This window comes from Molothrus ater, chromosome Z (genome assembly GCF_012460135.2).
Source record: "Molothrus ater isolate BHLD 08-10-18 breed brown headed cowbird chromosome Z, BPBGC_Mater_1.1, whole genome shotgun sequence".
NCBI lineage: Eukaryota > Metazoa > Chordata > Aves > Passeriformes > Icteridae > Molothrus > Molothrus ater.
This window is the reverse complement of record NC_050511.2, coordinates 65,414,753-65,436,311: the sequence shown is the minus strand read 5'-3', so window position 1 is coordinate 65,436,311 and position 21,559 is coordinate 65,414,753. Positions and strand designations below refer to the sequence as shown.

The window sequence follows — 21,559 nt, the reverse complement described above, 5'->3', positions numbered from 1 at the left end:
CAAAGTTCTGACTGAAAAACATACAAGCAACTTTTCTGTGACATGACCATCCACTTGGTAGAAATGGGACTGAGGCAGAAACATCCATAAGCCTTTGGAAACTCTATTACCCAAGTCACTGTGCAAGCACTATCTAGGCAACCATGAAATCGTGTTTCTTGTAGAATGCAAAACATGGCCCTTCATGGGGTGTCTGTCCACTAAACAAAGCTCAGAAGCATGAATTCCTAATAAATAAATCAATGAATTACATGAAGAGAAGTGTGAAGTAAATATTAGTTGCATGGTAACTTTGGGTCTGAAAATCTGGCAGGTTCAAGCAAGAAGCCCAGCTGTCTAACAGCATAAAGAAAACATTACTTAATGGTTGGTGAAAATAAAGAACCATGGCTCCTCCACACAGGACGTGGGATTCTGTGAACTGGAACTGCTGCGTACAGTTGGATTTCCTAGAAGGGACAGAATGCCACGCTCCTCCCATACAAAAGAAAGGTGGCAAAAGTGAAGCTAATCTATTTTATCCATCCAAGTACAGAAACTGGCACAAGCTCTGTGAAATCCAAAAAAAAAAAAAAAAGACAGGAAACAAAGTACACAAGACCATCAATTCCTCCTGTATTTGTGTAGATGAAAAATGCCTTTGGATCAATGGCAACAATGATATTTTTTTTTTTGTATCAGCAGACAGCTACAAATTTCTTATGCCTTTTCTCCCCCATTTTTCCACCTTCCTCCTCCACCCCAGAGTATATGACTTTGAGTAACCAAATAATAAAAGAAGGAACATACTTGTGGGTCCTTTTTATCAGAAACTCCTGTTCAAAGAGTTTCTACTCACAACTTTTAAACAGCTGGGCTAGTTCTCAGATTTTCAGACTGGTCACTATCCTACTATCTGCACCAGAGTGCATGTTTGGATTGCAAACCAAAAGATAACCTTTCAAGGAAGGATGTGTGACGGTGCCAAGAGTCTATGGCCAAGGAATAAAGACGAGGAAATCCTGAGTCTCACTTTTTAATAATCAAAGGTGCAACAACTTCAGGTGACCTACTCTGTGTGACACATCACCTTCCCAATTCCTGTTCCTCAGAAGCGTGTCTTGCTCGCTTGCTGGTATGGATTCCATACTGAAATTTGCAAGACAAATTTCCATGTTTGGTAATGCAATTTTGACATTCTGAGCCTGTTGCACACAGACCCGACTCCCAGTGCTTGCAGGGGTAGGTTTTAACAGGAAAGCCAGCATAAGACCCTACCAAAAACCAAGGTGCTGTTCACAGTCTTTTTCCCAGAGTCACCTAAAGCACAAACAAAAATGCAAAGAGCAGAGCAATGCTCACTGCCAGTTTCGTTATGGCATCTACGGTACAAGCGATGAAATCCACTTGGAGAAAAGCAGAAATAAGGGAAAAAATATCATTCGTGTAAGAGAAAAGAGAAGAAAAAAGCTTCTTGAAGTACCCATCAGTTTAAATCCTCGCCCTTCCCACTACCCAAACTCCCACTTAGCCCAACAGATTCCGTCGGCTGTCCAGCCACAAAGGCGGCCCTCGGAAAAACCTTACCCAGCTCTGGTGACAAAACACGCGGTTCACCCCAGCATCTGTGACCAGCCACAAGAACACAGTGGGCCATTTCAGCTGCAAGACTGAGAGGGCAGAACTTACCAGCGTGAGCCTTGAGGATATGGGTTTTCAGGCGGCTGTTGTAGGAGGACTTGAAGGGGCAGAGCTTGCAGCGGAATGGCTTGTGGTGCCCGTGGTGGGTCTGCATGTGGCGGTCCAGGCTTGAGGGGAGACAGAAAAAGGGAGACAGAAAAGGGTCAATTTTGTTTCAGCTGTGCCTTCAGAGGCAGAGCAAAGCACTTTACAGCAGCAGCAGAGCAAGTAAAGGTCCTTTCTCACACTCTCTCTTCAATAAATTCAACAGGTCTGCTCACACAATGAAGTCAAATCGAGTGTCAAAGAAAGGAGCAGAGCTGGCACCAATTCTGTATATGCAGAGAGCAAGCCACCTAAATAAACTTATAGGGCAAGATTAGTATAAATTAAGTTATGCATGATCCAGACTGAGAGGACCAGCTGAAGAAACATGAAACAGGCAAGAAATTATTTTCTTATAAAATTGTCGTTACACAATTTTTCTCCTGCCAAACATTTTTTGTGAAAATATGTATGTCCCCTCTTTTCCTGGTGATCAAGAGTAAAAAAAAAAAAAAAAAAAAAAAAAAATTTTTTTGTTGACCAGCTTTACTGAGGAAGCCTTCTTTTGGTTACAGCAGGAAAAGCAGATTAGAGATCCTGCTCTGGGGAGGGTGCCAGCAGGCTACAGTTGATGAGTTCCAGGATTAAAAGGCAGCAGAGTTTCAGAAGCAGCAGTGTAGGAGATTCTACATGAAGCTCAGCAGGAGAAGAAGGAGTGGCAAAGACCAGCCTCTACTTTCTTCAGGGAAAATGGAAGTACCAACAGCCTGAATACTCTGAAGTGATCAAAACCTGCTCTCAACACAATTTGTCCTAGCAGCTCAGTAAAGTTTGGAGGAGAAAAAAGGATGCTTCCCACATTTTCTAACAGAAGATCAAATTCATTCTAACTGAGTGAATCCTGCAGAGCTCTGCAGTTCCTGTGCTGTGGCTGACAGACATGAATTCACTGGGTGGCAGGCAGGTAGTCTGAGCCCAAGCTGTAAATATTTCCAGTACAGCCCTCCACTTAGGACACATTTATGCTTTGTGATCTGGTCTTAGCTTGAGTCATCTCATGCACAGCGATCGAACAACAATGGGGCAGAGACACTGCAGGAGTTGCAATTTGCCAAAACTGCCCTCCACCCCCACCTCAGTTCTAGAAGTATTTCAGGCGTAGCTCTTTTCATTCGTCCCAAATTGTCCTGCTCTTTTACAGAGTATCAACATGTAGCTCAAATAGCAGTTGTTCCAGCCCTGTCACACTACACAAGATTTCACGTGATCTTCAGTCCCACACTGACAAGAGCCTGAGCCAGAAAATCCCTGTTTACGAGAGCTAACACTGAAGCCTGTGTATTCAAACATCTGATAACAGCAAAAAAATAGAAAATGAACTTGTATCTCCTCTTAGGGTCACTTCATACAAATACAACTTAGCAGAAATCCAGGATGGAGTTTGGGACAAGAAAAAACGCACAGCTTTTCCAGAGAAATGGGGGAAAACATCTCCTAAATGAGCAAGGCTTTGAAGACTCGCAGTGAATACTTCATAAAACAAAACTTGTTTTAAACAGCCTCCAGGGCATGAGATTACTTAACAATTAAAGCAGACTGCCAAAGAGGTATGTAATACATATTAAGCTATTATAAATATACATACCTTAAGGTACTCAACATGGCAGTAATTAAAACTGTATTCACAACCACACAGTTTGCCAGCTGCACTCTTGCAGAAGGAGGTTTTATAGTTTTGGTCAGATTTGGGAGAATAGTGGGCTGTTTAAACATTTGGCTTGGGTTCCTTCACCGACCTAATCTCCCAGGGGAATAATTGCATCAGAAACAAAAATAAAAGAAGCAAACAACTTCAACAACAGAAACCACACCTATCATCAAGTTAGGTGGTGAGTTCTTCCCTGCCATCCACCACTTTTTGATTCAACCATGCTGCAACTTCTGGGACATGACTTATCCTCAGTAGGAAACAGAGGCACCAAACTCAACAGAAGTCTTTTTGTTGAAGCAGGTTTACCAGGCAAACAGCAAGCCCTGCAGGGGCTCCCCTCATTTGCCAGCCTTGCCAAAGCAGGGTGGGATACACCCAGCAGTGCACATCCTTCCCGCAAGTCCCTCTCCTACCCTTGGCTGCTCAACTCCGGGGACCTTTCCAACTGTGACATCAATTTACAATGCTGTGACACCAGCAGAAACTTTGCTTTTTAACACAAGGAACCAAAAAATGTCTTCTCTTCCACCTGCATTTGACTGCAAAACGGCGACATCATCACCAAATTTAAGAGTGCCTGCATCAAATGAGCACCTGGATCTGTCTCCTTTTGTTAAAACAGTGAACAAGCAGCTCTCTCCCCAGAAATTAAGAGGAAACACAGACCTGTGAATCAGGTCCAGGGTGCCACTGGAAAATATACCATAAACCCCATCTTTTGGGGGAAATATACATTTTTATTATTAAAATAATTTTTAAAACTATCAGACTTTAAGCTAAGTCAAATCTCAGGGAAACAAATGATAAGAAATGTGACTGTTATTATGACCATGTATCAGACAAGGAAGCAGGGTGAGGGAGTCACTCATTCAATATACTGTTATGAATTTGAAATATTTGACTGAAATTGCATGCCATAATTAAGAAAAAAAGTCTGATTTAAGGTAAATTTATGACACTGTTTTAACATCAGAAATGAAAAATCAGCCCACAAAAAAAGTACTCATTACAAACAAGGTAACTATATGGAGCAGAAGTTTCTTAAATATGCAAGATTAACTCTTCTCTTTTTGGCTTGTTAACTCTCTTTGTTAATTTGACAAAGGTGCATAAGTGGTGGGGCTGCACTGTTTGCATACTGCAATAATCCTTATTCTTTGGCTTGCATGCAAAGAAGGCTGACACGAATTCAGGAACACATAGAGGTGCAATCTTTTACAAACAGCCAATCATAATGGCCAAAGACTTTGCAGAGTGGAAAACAATGTAAACACCATGAGAAAAGTGTGGCTCAACATCAATTCAGGCGAGCTCTCCTTCAGTGTCAGCCCACAAACCAGCACCGCTAGCTGGCAATTCTTTAGGAAACCCAAAATAATTTAATTTTTTTTTAAAAAAAGCAAAAAAAAAAAAAGGCAAAAAAAAAAAAGCAAAAGCCACAACTTACTTGTGCCTGAAAGCAGAGACAAAGGAGCAATACTGGCAGCTGTACTTGTCTTCCCGGGCAAACATGGCCAGAGCCAAGTGACTCCTCTCGTGGGACCGCAGACCCTGCATAGACATCAAAACCCGGTCACACTGGCTGCAGTGGTAGCCCCCAGGCCTGGCTTCATCTTCCAGGGATGCTCCATATTCAGCTTCTGTAAATTCCACAATGCCAGGGTCTTTGGCTCCCTCAAAACCCTCCATCAAAGTTGTGTTTGAAGGATCTTCAGCTTCCTGCTAAAAAAGACATATCCCCCCAAAGCCATCAATTCTCTCTCTCCCTTCTGCCCCTCAGTCTTTCCCCTGTGTTCACCAGAACGTCCAGGCTTCCCACTGCTTTATTCCTCTAAACATATCCCTACACAAGCTCCACATCAATGGCTTTCTGAAAAAAAAAAAATTACCTATTCTTGGGAGAGAAAAACATAATTACATCTATTATGTACATGCATGCATATGTCAAAACAAAAAAAAGGTCTCACTCCTTGAGCAAGTTTGTGTCAGATCATGCAAAAAGCCAAGAAACCTATCTTTCCATGGTCTTGGTGTGAATCTTCTAAATTTGATCACATAATAATTAGTAAATTACAGAGAAGTTAATTTTAGTTTATTTTGCTCTAGCTGACTGTAGCTACCCTGAAGACTAATACAGCTGTCTACTCTTCAGCAGACTTTGTTCATCAGCATCAAACTCTCAAGAAACAAACTGGTAGACTAAGACCCTAGAATCCTCTAAAAATATAGAGCAAACAGAAAAAGTCCTTTTTTTAACTTTCTTTCATAACCTTCCTTTCCCATTTCTAACTAGAGCATGCATTTGTGCAGCTGCTTAAATACCCTGTAAGAGGCATTTCCAGCACATTCTTTAGGCCGTGGCTTTCAGCTTTTGTTCCCTGATGCAAGATTTTATTTACTCAAAAGAAAGCACTGACCCTACACAAGCATCACTTGAGAATTGAGAAGAGGGAAAGGACTCTTAGGAGAGAAGCATCTGAATCTGTCAGGAGTACCAGGTGAGAAGGCAAGGAAAGGTCAGTGGTAGGGCAATGAAAGCTCTCTTAGGTGGGGAGAGTTGGGCTGTGGAGGACAGGGCTTCATCACAAAAAGCAGATTATGTCACCACAAAAGGCCTGTCACTCATGCAGCCGGAGCCTCTGACAAGAGCTAATTCCCACAGCCTTGCTTCACTTTCACTTCCCCCGCCAATAAACATCCTGGAAATCGGACTTTGGAACACCACTTGTCCTTGGAGATGTCATAGGAGGCACCCCCTTTTCCACAGGGAGAAAGGAAGAACGTTTGCACCTCATCACCTGGAGGGGATCACTGGCTCAGGTGGCCACTGAATGCTTTGTCTGGAGCCAGTGTGCAAATTCCATGTGGAAAGGTGCACCACAAGCAGCTTCACACATTCGTATGTGCACATTTCCTCTTCCTAAAATAAAAATCATATACATACAGGGAAAAAAAAAAAAGGAAACAAACTACTCTTTTTGAGCTTAACTAAGTAGAAATGTAGCCCATAAAGCAGCTGAGATAAAGTTTCCCGCTCATAAACCATCTTTTGGTCATCAACGACACCAACTCCTTTGTGGCTGGGAAGAAATGAGGATTAAAGAGTCTTCGTGCCCCTGGATCGAGAGTGAAAAGAAGTTAAAAAACATCTTGAAACGAACCAAATGCACTTCAGAAACTCAGTGTTAGATTAAAACATCATGCTGAACTGGAATGCCCAGTTGAAAACCCATCCAGAGCTTCACGAGAGCCCTCCACAGGTTATCAACGAGGCCTTTATTTTAAACAATGCAAGTAGTTTCAGTCCCTTTCGGTCACCTTTCAGGAATTCTCACCTTTACAGTGGCCGACACGGAAGAGACGTTCCCGTACTGGACATGCTTGCGGAGGTGATTACAGATGGCTCTGAGTGTTGGATGCACTTCCACGCAAAACTTGCACTTGTAGCCAACCACCTTCCTCTCCTTGAGTTTTGAAACATCCTCCAAGTGTCCAAAAGCCTGTTTGAGCACACAAGCACAAACCACTGAAGGCAGGTTTTGCCACCTCGTTTTTTAGGAGCACAGACCAGACTTTAGACCTGATGTTACACTTGATGTCCAGTCTTGCAGAACTGCAAGGTCAATTTCTGCTGAGATCATGAATTCCTACAAAGTACATGGACAAGACATCTGTGCAGAAGAAACATTCATTTTATGGCTAACAGTGGTCCTCTAGAAGACCATTTTGGTTTGGCCTGAAACTGTGCCTCCTCCTCCTCCTCCTCCACGACCCCAGAACTTCCCCAACTTCTGTGCAAAGCTTTTCCTGCGCAAGTGCATTTTTTTCAAACTGAAGCAGAAGGAAGGGGGTAAGTGGGCAAGAAATGGAAAAACAATTTGGTCCTCTCCTTATGAGGCACCTGCCCAAAGCTCCTATCACCAGACAGATCCGTGTCATGCTAACCCCGAGTGCTCAATGAGACAAAGGACTGAGAGAGAGAAGGTTGAGAAGAAAACTGATGTGTTATTCAGAGGGACATGGAAGAAGGGGATGGGACATTTTGTAGAGAATCTGAAAGTACATGGCAGCCTTGCCACAAAAGAACAAGCAAGTGTCAGACACAGATGGCCCTCCAGAAGCGTGGGAGGGAGGAAAGAAGATAAAGAAAATACTGAAGGAAGTGGTAGGAAGGAACAAGGTTTCCTACAGAACCTAGGGAGGATGGATGAGGAAATTAAAGCAGGATGTGTAATTGACTTATGGGGCTCACTGGCACTCTGAGTCATTCATTAGCCTGTGGTCATTTGGCTGTCAAAGAGAACATGCAAGTGGGCATTGGTGGGCTCCCTGGTGGGGAGCAGGGGGCAGAGAAAGAGACCAGACACACAAATCCTTACCCTCTCTTGTTTGAAATCTGCAAAAGCACCATCTGCATATTTCTGCTTGCTCAAAAGCTGCTTCCTCCTCTCCTGACGTTTGGCACGCTTCTGGAATTCCTCATTGTGACCATTCAAGTGTGCAGTCAGCTCTGCCGTGCTATGCAATTTTGTATCACAGTGCTTGCACTGGTAGACAGGGCTCTGAGAGCGGGTGCCGCTTCCAAGTATGGAAAAGTCCCTCTTCAAATCCTTGCTGTGGTGGTCAGTGTAATGCATGCACAGCAGCTCTGCTGTGCTGAAGGACAGCTTGAAACATTTAATGCACCTGAAGGGAAGCCACTCCATTTCCTGAGCCTCAGCCTCCACCTCAGGCTTTTCAAAGTCGTTCCTCTCCTCGGCTGGGGCTGGTTTTTCATGCTCATCAGCGTACACGGCAGTGAAATATCCCCCCAGCTTGCTGGCGTGCTGCTTCTTGGGGAAAACACCGGGGTGACGCTTCATGTAGTGGGACACGATGCCCTTCTTGCTGAAGGACTGAAAGGAACAGAGTGAGCACTTCTTCTTCTCCACAGCCCTCCTCAGCTCCTCGCTGAGCTGAGGAGTGTCGTCCTTGGGAGGAGATGGAATGATCACTTTATTGGGCTTGTCGCTTACTGTCCTGGAGGCTGCCAGGCAGTGAGTGTAGTAAGCATCAATGTCATGTCTTTTCTGGTAGTGTGCCGCGAGCCCTTTGCGGATGGGGTTGGTGTAGGAGCACAGGGCACACTTGAAGAGGTTGTTCTTGCCCTCCGGCTGTGCCCGGACGTTGTTGTGTTTGATGCGGTAGTGTCTTGCTATCCCCTTCCGGGTGGAGCAGAAATATTTACAGAGCTGACACCGGAAAACTGTGTGAGACACTAGGTGAGAACTGGAGAAATGAGGCGCCGGCATGGAGACCTCCCCAACGTCCTCAGCAGCAATTTCTGGGGAGGCCTTGATTTCGGTCACCATGTCTGGCTCCACTGAGGCAGACACCTTTGGCGGTGACTGGGCAAAAACGTCGAACTCGGGCTGGTTGTGGTACTTCTCATAGTGGATTTTCAGCTTCTCGAGGGTTCCGTGGGTGTAGGGGCAGAGTTTGCAGCGGTAAGCACCGTAGCCTTGCTTGAAAATCCTGCTTGTCTCTTCCACGTCGTTCTGAGCTATGTCAGTCGACTGCTCCACGTCGTGCACAAAGTCCTCAGCAGTGACTTTTACTGATGGGTGACGCTTCTGGTAGTGTGTGAGGACGCCATGAATGCGTGTGTTAATGTAGGGGCAGTGTCTGCACTTGTACACAGCCCCTGGGTTAATGTCGATATCCTGAGCAAAGTCTGCTGCCTTCACTTTCATGCCAGGATGCTTTTTGCCGTAATGTGTCAGGAGGCCGTGCAGGTTGTTGTACTCAGACTGGCACACTGTACACTGGTATGGAGTGGAGGAGATGGCAGGATTTGCAGAAGCCAGCTGGACAGTTTTCTCATGGGAAAGGCTGGGATCCTCTGCACACTCTGCATCCTGATCCATCTGTGGTGTTGCTATCTGGTCTTCAGATTCCATCCTGACCCCACCTTCATCAGGCTGTGGCATGGTTTTCTCAGCAGTATCTTTCTCCTTAATGATATCTAACAACACAGATTCATCTCCATTCATGGCCCAAGGGTGAAATGCTTGGTAGTGATTCGTAATATCCCAAATAGAAGATGCTTCAAAAATGCAGTCTCTGCATTTGTAGGTCTTCATCTCTGTTGGCATCACTAGGGCGGGAGGGGAAGGATCGGGACCCGCCCAGAGTTTGGTGGCCATGTAGGTATAATCAACATAATGCTCGGGATGCCTCCTTTGGTAATGCACAAGCAAGCCACTCGGCTCTGTGTGTGAATAAATGCACCATTCACAGTGATAACCAGCTTCTATCAAGCCATCCAGAAACGCCCACCTCAGTATGGATGTCACCGTGGCCTTCAGATTCGGGTGGTCCTTCTTGATATGCTTCCTCAATGCATAGAAGTAAGGGGAGGTGTAGCTGCACTGCCTGCACTTGAGGGCTCTCAGCTTGGACTTGTCCCGCTCGGCGCCGGAGGCGTGGGCGGGCAGGCTGCCAGCCGATTTCTTCTGCCCACGGTCACAGAGGCTCCTGATGGTGGCCGTGTGCTGCCTGATCACGTCCGCGTTGGCTTTGAAGTCGCGGTGCTTCTTCTGGTAGTGGATGAGCACGCCCTTCACTGTCCTGTTCCCGTAGTCGCAGTGCTGGCAGAAGAACATCTCGTTCTCCGGAGGGTTCACGGAGCCCTCGCGGCCCAGCTGCTGCATGGACACCGGCGGCCTCTGGATGCCGGGGGGCAGCTCCCCTGCCCTCATCATGGCTGCGGTCGGCGGGGCCTGCCTGATGTACTTGGCCGTGACCTTGATCTCCGGGTGCCTCTTCTGGTAGTGGACGAGCACCCCCACGACAGAGCGGTTGCTGTAGGAGCAGTGCTTGCAGTAGTAGAGCTCTGTAGAGAGGTCTGGGGGTGGTGGAGGGGGTGGTGGAGGCTGAGAACCCAAGCTGGAGAGTTTCGGGGAGATGGGAGCCCCCAGCTCAAAGGACATCTGGGCGAGGGCAGAGCCCCTGTCGACAGAGACTACACGCATGGTCTTCTGGATCCTGAAATATGAGGCCTTTTCTTCGGGGTGTTTTTTCTGGTAGTGCACCAGAACTGAATGCATGTTAGGGCTTGCAAATGAGCACACGTCACAGTCATAAACAACCACAGTGTTGACTGAAGGTTCCTTCTGATTTTCACATTCAGGACTGAAACTCTTGGTGGCACTTTTGTTAAAACCAGCTGGCACACCAGTCCCGCGAGCCACGGGGGTGGAGGTTGCCATAGTTTTTGGAGCAGAATTCAAGATCTCTCTCAGCGTCTGAGACTCTGTGTTCAGCCCTTCTTGCTGCTCAACAACATAGCTCGAAAATATCATTGCATTGTTAATTTTCACTGTGGGATGCATTCTTTGGTAATGTGGCATCAGGCTTCTAACATTTGGGCTTGTGTAAGAGCAGAAGCGGCAGCGGTAAATCAGATCAGAATGATCAAAGTTCAGTACATTCATAGCTTCAGGATGATGCTCCCCATAATGCTGCTGCAGGTCTTCAAAATTCGTGTAGTCAATGTAGCACTCGAGACACCGGTACACTGCGCTGTGATCATTGGGATCCAGGATGTACCTAAAGCTGAATTTGATGTAGGGATGCATGCGCTGGTAGTGAGTGCTAACACTCCTGGCAGATTTGTTGCTGAAATCACAGTGTTTGCAATAGTAAAGCCTGCCAGAGTCGCTGAACTCCGAATTCTCGTTGTTCTGGTCGGTACCGTACATGTTGGACTGGCTGCCCAGAACAGAGGCATTAGGGCTCTGATGGTCCTTCATGCTGACAGCAGAGTAGTAGTCCTCCTCATCCTCAGACAAAGTGAGCTCAATCTCCGCCCCATTGGTGGAATTGTAGTCGTGCTGCATGCTCCTGAAGCTCGCCTCCTTCTGGGAATCATTAGCCTCCCTGCCCCACATTTGCTGGGGTGCGTAAGAACTGGAAACCTCTATCATTGGTTCTGTTTGCTCTTCCTCTCTGTCCAACTCCACCTCTATCTCCACCTCATTGTCCTCCTCCTCTTCCTCATCATCCTCTACATTAATCACAGCATCCTCCTGCTGTTTGTTTTGGCTGATCTTGCTCTGCAGGTTGCTCGCTATTTCGTCAATCCTAGTTCTCTTTTTTACGGGAGACAGATCCAAAGGGAAGTCGTTTGAGACCTTCCTGGGGGCTTTTGCAACAAAGTTATTTTTAGATGAGAGCCCAAGGATGGAGGTCTGGCTCTTCTTCACCGTGCTGGCAGAGGGGTGAGCATCTGCCTCGCTCTCCTGCGGTGCGTTTGACGGCGGTCCATCGTATTTTGGCAAGTTGTCACAGAAGGAATGCTTGTGCTGCTGATGAACTCGGAGGCCCTTCAAAGTGGTGGTGGAATAGTTGCACAACGTGCACTTGTATGGATGCTGTGAATGGGGCTGGGGCGACTGCTGCTGCTGCTGCTGCTGCTGCTGCTGCGGTTGTGGCTGCGGCGGCTGTGGCTGCACGGGTTCCATCATCCCGGCTGATTTCCTGCCGTTGATATTCCCGCTTTCATAGGACACCGTGCTGTCGTTCAGGGACGAGGCAATGCTCTCAGCCTGGGAGTTCATGGTGTCCCAGTCGGATGTTGCTCCCGTGTGGCACTGCTTGTGGGCACCGAGCTTCAGGGAACTCTTGCAGGTGAAGGGGCACTCGTCACACTTGTAGACAGCCGTCTTCCCAGACAGGTGGATGTTCTCAATGTGACGGGAAATACTTCGGCGGTGCATCGTCAGGAAAGGGCAGAAAGGACACTGGAACCTGTTCATGTATCTCCTGAAAGGAATCCCCTTTGTTTCCAATAGTTTGTTGCCATCAGATCCCATCAGCTGCTCTGCAGACATTCCTGAGGTCTGGTGATCCATAGAGTTTAAGCCATTCTCGCTGTCCATTTCATTTAGCTCTTCATCTGAGCTGGAGTCATTTAGCATACTGCTTGTTTCCAGGTCAGCAGAAGAATTCGTCATATCAGCAATTCCATAGCGGGATCTGTCAGACAAATTAACCATGCCCGAGTTGTGAGGTGACTTAGGCTTCATTTGAGGGTAAGACACAGAAGAAAACTTCGAAGATGTAGAAGAGTTGGGCCTGATGAGTGAATTGCCCATAGATCCCCTGAAGTTTGAGACGTTAGCACTCGACATCTCACGTCCTGTAGTGTTCATGGACATGTAATTCGAGTTTGGAGAGGCACTCTGGGCACTCTTACTCTGCACCTCGGGTGTGCTGGTTCCATCCTGCTGCTGCCTCAGGCTCGACAGGATTTTCACCATGCTGCGGTGCTTCTTCATCATGTGGTCACACCAGCGCTCCCTCCGAGGTGTCTGGTAGCTGCACCACTCACAGCAAAAGTTGCCCCTAGACTTGGTCAGGGGCTTGACCATCGACTCCAAAATGCTCCGCTCCACCACCTCTGCCGGCAGCTCCTTGCAGGGTTCCTGCACTGGCACAGAAGCAGACGTTGATTCAGACACAGCAGCAGCAGCAGCAGCAGCAGCAGCAGCAGCAGCAGCAGCAGGAGCTGAACTCTCTTTCAGGTTGTTTTTGTGATACATTTTCTGGTGCTTAATAATCCTCGCACGCCTGGGTGACTTGTAGGTGCAGAACTGGCAACTGAAAACTTTACCAAACCCTTCATGCATCATGATGTTGTAATTTAGGGAACTAGAAGCCGGTGGCCCCACTGAGCTCCCCCCAGCCTGTGCTCCATGAACCTTCCGTGTGTGCTCTATGAGGAGGTTTTTGGAACGGAAGTAACGCACACAGAACTTGCACTGGAAAAACTTGCTGGTTGGTTTAGGGTTTGGAGCCATATGCTGGCCATAGAAAGTCTGGCTCTGGCTATAGTAACTTCCAGTCCCCATCTGACTTGTTGCATTTTGCCCTAAAATGAGAATTAAGGCGTATATGTAAATTTGTAAATAAAATAAAATTAAAAAAGGCTTTTCCTTCACCCACCCTGTATGCTTAAGAATGTAACCACACCCTGAACTGACAACAACCATTACAGGATTCCCTCACTTGCTTATGGTAATATCTACAGACCTGGCAATGGTCAGAAAAGTGACCATTATGCATAATTTCTACATATAAATGACTGTGGTGTACAGTTTTGGGTGGATAGTTTCCAAAATGACCTTCTTGGGGGGAAAAAATAAAACTAGTTTCAGTTTGAAAACTAACAAAAGTTGTAATTTTGAGGTGGTTCATGGTAGTGAAGAACAACCTTGAAAAAGCTGAAAATGAAAAATCTGTGTGAAGAACCCTATGAAAAGAAGCTGGGAAATAAAACCATCCTCCATGCTTGCATTTGCAGGGAAAAAAATAAAAGCCATGGTCAGAGCCAGTATGGCTGATGCTAGATATCTGCTTTGCTGAGCCAGCCATAAAGATAATGCAGATTTTTAAGCCACAATTAAGGCAGAAACCAAAACACACTGAAATAAGACACATGTAAAATAGGGGGGTAAGAGCTGAGATCTTAAGAGCTGAGATCAGTCTTGGAGTTGAGATTTACCTGCTATGTCATCTGCAATTGCGAATTCATCCTTTACAGAAGAAAATTCAACCTCAGTCTGGTTGCTGGCATTGATGGAACCAGACCTTGGCTGGGTAGGGCTCTCCTCAGAGACATCAGTTGGCTGCAGGAAAGCAGTGTGAACATCCTGTATGTGAGCTTTTAGGTCTTCGTAGGATGGAGCTCGAAAATCGCAGCCATCACACTGCAGGACCTCCATGGTTCAGGATGATCTTTTACATTAGAAAAATCTGCAAGAGAAAACAGGAGAAGAAGAAGAACGGTATGAGTTTACAGCAGCTTTTGGAACAAATCCTGGGAACAGCAAGGTAACGCCAAGCTTTTGATGACTCAGTCACTTGCAGAGATTCCACAAACACAGCGGCGTGGAACTCAACCTTTCCTAACCCTATTAAGAAGCGTCTGCTCAGATTCAGAAGAAGTCCTATCTAGGTAGCTCACAAGCTGCTGACTCAACTCTCTGACAAGTGACTACTGATCCAGTGGACCTTGTCCTCTTGGCTTTTCCATCGGGCTGTTTTTTCAGAATTTGGTCTTGTTCAAAGACCACAGCCCATGTGCAGAGCAATGGCACATTACTCCCAGTCATACACTGGAATTTACTATCAGAATACAGCAGCTTCTGCCTTCAGGAGCCACACTCTAAGCTTCCTGGAAGTTGCCAATTCCTGCCTCACTCAGTACCATGCATCAAAATCTTCCACAGGGAGAAATCTGTCTTTCTTCACAGCATACTACTATCTGTCCTGATATTGAAAACCTAGACCTAACAGCAAGGTTAGATACACTTACACAAACCCAAGGCAGAATACTTTGCTCTGCCCTACTTCCACCCAGCTTTTAAGGGCACCTCCAGTCTTTGTTAAAATGTTTAGTTTCATTTCTGTCTATTCTAGGGACAAGACCTTTGTGCCTTTAGCAGTCTGGGGGATGGAGACAGCCGGAGGAAGAAAAGGACAGCAACGGGGATAACCACACTGAAAAAATACAATGGAAACATGAGACTCAAGAGTCATTAGGACTTCCCTGATTTATCCAAAAACCCTGCATGCCTTCAAGTGGAAAGCAACACAAGACACAGTGAAGAACAGTGGTTCAGTTGTGACAATTAATCCTGCGACAGAGGGCTGCACTGCCATGAAGGACAGGAGACACAAAGCACAAGCCAAACAAAAGACTTAGACCCTCCTACCCTGAGCAGTGCTCATGCACAAGAGCCACCTTCCTATGCTAATACAGCAATTGCCTCTTTAAACTTCCATGCATCTGCTGGAAAAGGATGATAAATGGAGCATTTCAGAGGTCCAAGATACAACAGGAGCCCACAACAACTTAAATCTCATGTGTTTGTTGTATGTGGAGTATGAAGGAAGCAACCTAACAAAGTGAGGAGAAAGCTCCAAAACATTAAGGCACAGAAACAAGAGAGGGTACTGCACCAGGATTTTAGATGAAAGAATGCTTCTCCTGAGAGCCTGCTAAAATAAACTTCTAGCTGGTCAAATTCCGGACAGCCTGAGCACAGAGGCTCTCCTCACATTTACCTTCTCTACTTTGCAGGCTGCACGGTGTCCTTTCTCTCCCCCCACTGCCTCTCACCACCAATAAAGAAAATGAACGCTGCACCAGCTTCTTTTCAGCTAACAAAGTTACAATAATCGAGATACTCAAGCTTTTATGTGCAAGCACCAGACCAAATTGTGTGGAAGAGGTTGCTATCTGCTCTGGATCAAATTACAGCAGTGAGTGAAGCCCCACCCCACGTCTCCTTTAGCACAGTCCATTAGACCTGAAAACAAATTTTTCCATGGAGCAGACGACTCCTGCATTTAGAGCACTTCACAGAAAAGCAGATCATCCAGTTTTCACTACCCATCCCCCAAGCTTAGTCCTTTCATCTCAGCCAAACAAGCCACAGCTCCACTGAATGTGTTTATCACACTTTCAAGAGATATGAGCCCCTGCGTCACTGAAGCTTTAAGACTCACTAAGCTGCCCTAGTCCTCTGAGCTTTGGGAGCAGCCATTTTAGCTCAGACAACTCCTGCACTCAGAGCCTCGGAGCTCCTTGCCTGTGCACAACATGGCCTCACTTATCTCAGCTTCAGCTCAAGCACACCAGCTTTTTATTTTCTTTCTATGTTTTTTCCTCTTTTTTTCCCCCCTCCCTTTTTGAACTCCTCCTCCTCAAGGTGATGCTTTAAAAATCACCACACCTCAGAAATCACATCTCCTTCACATTTCTCCTGCATGGCTTGCCCTCCAAAGTCGTGTCCCTGCTCTCCTCTCCCTGTGCCTTTCTCTCAGAGCTGCACCTTCTCTCCTTCAGCAGAAGGTTTCCCCAAAACATCTTCTCAGGGTTGGGTTCCCCTGTCCCATGGATGACAAAACGTGGCTCCACAAAACGCTGCATTCACAGCGTCAAGACACTGGTCCAAGCTGTCCCACAGGCAGAGGCGACACGCAGCTGAGCCTCCTAGGAGCAGCAGGAGGAGGAGGAGGAGGAGGAGGAGGAGGCGGCGCGGGGGAGTGAGGGGGGACAGCAGGCGGGAAGGCTCCAGCCGGGCCTGTCCCTGGGGAGCTCTCCTGCTTGGCGCAGAAGACACACCACCCCACTGCCCTGCCAGATTCCAAAGTCTAATGACCTTTGTTAATCACCACCCAGCCTGTCTGCATCAGCAAACCCTGCCAGCAGACACACCCTTCACACAAAGGCTGTAGCTATGCCTTTTAAGAGAGGTTCTCTGAAAGCTCCATTGTGTGGAAGAGATGAAAAACAACGGCGCGCACACACACAAAAATCTCACTCTTCCCCCCCCCTCCCCTCAGACCTCGCCCTCCTCAGCCCCCCGAAAACTTCAGACCCTTGAGAACATCACTGCAAAACTCTAAGTTTTGCTCTTTCTCTCTTGGAAAACTAAGCTCTTTCTCTCTTGGAAAACTTCAGGCCAGCTTATGAAATAGAAAACCCGAAGGGAGACCAATGCTGAGGATATGGAAAAAAAAAAGGACAATCCTGGCAGCTCCAAGAGGTGAAAGCCACCACCATCTTCATTCATCTCCAGCACGCAGTGGATGCTTGGAGAATGCATCCTTGAGGATGCTGGTTGCCCTCTACACAAGCTTGAACCAACCATGTTGAGAGATATCATTAATAGCTGCTGATTACAGAACTGATGGAGACTCTCCAATGGGTTCCAGCTCCAATCTCAGCAAGGTCTGCACCACAAAGGTAGCACCAAGCCCAAGAAAGGTTAATCTTACTGCTCTTCCCGTGAGGAACAAGCTCTAGAGCTGAGTGGACTTCAGTGTGATGTTTCCACCACCCATCACCTGCTGAGAGCTAAAAACTCACACTGTGCATCTTTCTTCTTTTTTTGTCCACACGGGAGATGACACCAGGAGAGACTCACCCGGTGAAAAGAGCAAAGAGCATTTTCAAGAGCAGATGTTAAAACACTCAAGCCACATCCCAAGCCACGTAGACAAAGCAAAGTTCACATGTCTCCATCATGGTCAGCTAAGCTAACTCATTCCATAACCCTTTACATTTTCAGTAAAAAAAATTAGAGGGAAAATGGAGGTGGAGTGAGACAGGAGTTACCAAATCTAGTAAGTCAGCAGCAGAAGCGTGGGAAGAAAAACCTGAAGCAACCAAACAAAATCACCATTAAATGAATCCATAAATCCCAGAAGCCCTTGAACATATTCACAGGCAATCTCTTGAGACCACATTGTGTATAAATAATATGTGACTTCTAAAATACCCTTACTAATGCAATGCTAACCTCACAAAACATTATTAAAATGCCATTGTCTGGCTAATTTGCATTTACAACGTCTTCTTAAATATGGAGGTATTCTCATTTTTCTTACGAGCAAAAAGCTTTCAAAACATTGGGCAGCAGAGATTCTCAAAGCCACCGTTTTAAAGACACAAGGTGGTCTCAAATCGTCTACAGCATCCTCTCTACACTCATAAACGCCTGAGAACATCTGAGAACAGTTGTATTAGATTTTGAGGTTTTTAAAAATCCAAAACAAAAGATAATTGTGCTTGTTGAACAACAGTAATTACAGAATTTGGCAGCAGCCAAAGTAGTACAAATCATTATGTTTAAGTTTGGTTTTAAAGCTTCAAAATACAAAATTAATTGTGAAGCCCAAGGCACTGACCTCAAAACTGAGCTTCTGTGGTTTGACTACCCATCCGTTATATTTTGAGATGGAGTCAGCAGAGCTTCTCCAAGTTAGGAATATGCACATGCACAACCGCAACTAAAAAGGTCAGACCACACAACACTCCACCAGCTTCCAGCTCAGCATTAGTAACACTGCATGTGAAACAAAGGCATCTCCAGCCCTTCCTCTGGTCAGATGATCAGAGCCCTCTTCATCCCTACAACTGCAGGTTGCACTCAGAGCGCTCATTTTACTCAGCAAAAAGGTGGAGCTGAAGAGAAAATCTCTTCCCCCGAGCTTGGAGCAGGGAAGTGGTTGAGTCACCCTCCTTGGAGGTATTTAAAAGATGTGTGCATATGTACCTTGGGGGCACCATTTAGTGGGTGAACATGAGGACTCCATGGTCCTCGAGGTTTTTCCAGTCTTCCCCACCCATCCAGAATTTAACTACCAAACACCACAGAAACAAAATTTGCTGGCATATAATTACAGATAAGACAAGTTTTCAAAATTCCCATGAGTAACACCTCAGGCATTTTTCTCCTGCTAGAGAAGCCTGGGTTTTATACCAGCGCCTACAGCTGTGCTGAGGACCTTCCAGCCCTGCTGCCTGGGCTCCTGGCCAGGTCCAGCCCATGTACAGTGGAGCTGCAGCTCTCATCTTTGGTTTTGGGCTTTTTTTGCCCCTGATTTTTTTCTTCTTAAACACTTTTTATAACGTAAGATCACGACAGCAAAAATCAGGACTAAACAAAGAAAATCATAGGAGTAATGCAAAAACTGACACATTTGAGAAACTGGAAACCTGAAGGCTATTCCAACTGGAGGATGCCAACCTCTCCTTTCATTTATGAAAGGAAACCCCATAATTAATTAAGAATTCAGGGAATAAATTCAACTCTCAACTACAGTCAGGTAAACATACTAAACTCATGGGTCTTTTTCAATGACTGAAAAAGTCATTGGAAAAGTCAAGGTATTGGAATTCTTGGTCTTCTGAGGACGGTCTTTGGAGTTACTTCTCTGAGCTGGTAACAACATAAACTAAACTGAAATGCCATGTCTTTCTTCACTATTTTTTTCTTTTTTATTTGATACAACCAGATTTTGAGAGAACTCCATGGGTTGGGTTGCAACTCCATACTATACATACTTTGTGGTTCATCTTTTCTTGTGAAGGAATTAATGATAAAACTATATCACTGGTTACAGCTTTAATTATCAATATCTCCATACATCCAGTTTTGGGTTGTTTGTTCCGTTCTGAAACTGAACAGCTAAGGACATAAGAGAGCTGATGCTTGTGATTCCATTCTTCAAGTAAAAATTTCTCTTGACTTACATGGAAACGTATATCAAAATGTAAGGTATTTTCAGGCTTAACTTTACTATTGAAGATTCGGTACAAATCAATAATAAAAACAATCTAAACTGAGAAGACACAAACTCATTTTCTTCCCAAAATGTCCTTATCCGGCTACCTGAAAGACTGTTTGAACCTGAAGTGGGTTTCAGATCTGATTTCACAAAACGAAGTCTTCTTTTTCTTCTTCTACATGCTTTGTAGATTATCTTCCAAACTTTTCAGAAATCTCCCTGTCTTGGAAAATAGGAGGGCTAACTCCCATACAGTTGATATTTATTTATGTTCCCGAATACAGACACCAAGACCACACTAAATCTGGCACAGCTTGCAAAATCTTCTACATTAAAAAGTACCTAAACCACATTATTCTTAAAGCTCATGGAAGAGATGATTCTCACTGCTGCCTGAAGAACGGTTGGGTTTTATTTATTTTTCACTTTAAGAAAACAAGGATTCACAGAACCTCTCACATGAATGAGTTTAAATGGGTCCAAATGATTGATACACTGGTATCAACTACACCAGCTCCCCACGACTATGACTTCTCAAAATGGGGGTGGAAAAAAGGCAAAACAAGTAAACAAAATATCCAAAACCCCAGAAAAACATAGTTATTGAGTATTAATACCTATTAGTCATCTCACTGTAAGACCATGGCAGAATAAAGGCACACCATGGATTTTAGAAGAAGGTGTGAAAGGAGAATCACAGATAGTGGCACTTATCTGTCTGCTTCTGCTAGAGATTTACTGATTCAAGCTACCTAAGTGCTGATGACTCCTTCTTTTCTCACAAATAATGTTTCTTTTCTTTCTTTCTGACCTGGGATCTACATATATACCTGATCGGTTAAAAAAAAAATACATTAAGAGGCCATCCAAATGCCTGAAGGGTACTTTCAAACTTCAAACTTTTGAAATAAGAGCAGATTGCAAATAAAATGCCACAGTCTTATCAAATGACAAACATAGACTGTTATACAAATTACAATTCTGGCCTTTTTTGTCCCTTTCCTTTGGGTTAGCTGTGAGGCAGTACACGATACAGAGCACAGGCAACAGAGTCTGAGGATAAAGAACTTCCCTGATGAGAAAGGCTCTCAAACATTAAATGCTCTTGCTCCAAGCAAGGCTAGGATGGGTTCTTCTGATCTTCTGAATTACTTTCATGGCAAGTTATTAATCCCTACAGAATTCAGAAAGACACTAAATATATATATGAGAATCTGAACAACCGGATGGTCAGAGTAGGACTTTATTAAGTATGACACTTAATTTGATGCACAGAACTAGTTTAAGAGGGAGGTGAAGCAGGATGGGGCAAAAATTCAGGGCAGAAATGTGGTTTTTGCCACTGGGTTCCCGTGCTAACAGGACATGAGCCAAGTCACTCACCTCCCCCGCACAACCCACAGCCCCTCAGTGCTCTTCTCCACAGACACAAGGGGCAAGAGGGCTGGCCCAGGCGAGGAAAACAGACACCAGAGCCAAGCAGCTCGGCTTTTGTACCCTGCTCATTAGTGCTCCCCATATGGCACAATGGAACTGAAAGCACTGGGGTCTGGGGTTTCTAATTTCCAGCCAAGAGTGTATTGGTAATTACCTCGAGTAAGAAAGAGGTGCAAACCCCGGTGTGTGCTGAGTTTGAGAGGGAGAGGAAGAAGATGTCAGTAGGTGGTGCTGAAGAACACGGCAGCACCGGTGCCTGGGTACTCCAGAAAACAACCTAATTCCTTCTCATGCATTTGCAAATACCTTCCAGGAGCTTTCGCACAAAGGATGCATTACCAGCCTCACCCTGGAAGGAGCAGGGGAGGAGCAGGCTCCTCAGCTTGGCACAACCCCAGCAAAGACCTCGTCCTTGCCAGGAAAAGCTGTTTAAAAGGGGGTCCTGCCAGTGGCAAAGCAGGTATGACAAACTCCATGCAGGACCGTGGACTGAAAGAACAGTCAGAAAGTCTGAAGAGAGAAGAGATTATCTCCTGATGGCCATCTGCCCTTAAAACACCCTCCAGTGCCTTCAGAGGTAAT

At 45.6% G+C, this 21,559-nt stretch overlaps 1 protein-coding gene across 3 annotated transcripts in view; it reads right to left on the bottom strand.

Moving 5' to 3' along the window:
- ZNF462 (zinc finger protein 462) overlaps nucleotides 1–21,559 on the bottom strand; it is an 89,636-nt gene that overhangs the window by 36,363 nt on the left and 31,714 nt on the right. For 2 of the 3 annotated variants that reach the window (XM_036402804.2, XM_036402803.2), the window contains exons 2-6: nucleotides 13,962–14,212; nucleotides 7,795–13,328; nucleotides 6,751–6,915; nucleotides 4,863–4,966; nucleotides 1,669–1,787 (exon numbers count right to left, since the gene is read on the bottom strand). In XM_036402804.2, the coding sequence (XP_036258697.1) occupies nucleotides 1,669–1,787; nucleotides 4,863–4,966; nucleotides 6,751–6,915; nucleotides 7,795–13,328; nucleotides 13,962–14,181 (6,142 nt within the window). In that variant the 5' untranslated portion in view covers nucleotides 14,182–14,212. The remainder of the gene's footprint in view (nucleotides 1–1,668; nucleotides 1,788–4,862; nucleotides 4,967–6,750; nucleotides 6,916–7,794; nucleotides 13,329–13,961; nucleotides 14,213–21,559) is intronic. The other variant, XM_036402805.2, reaches the window with a different exon arrangement.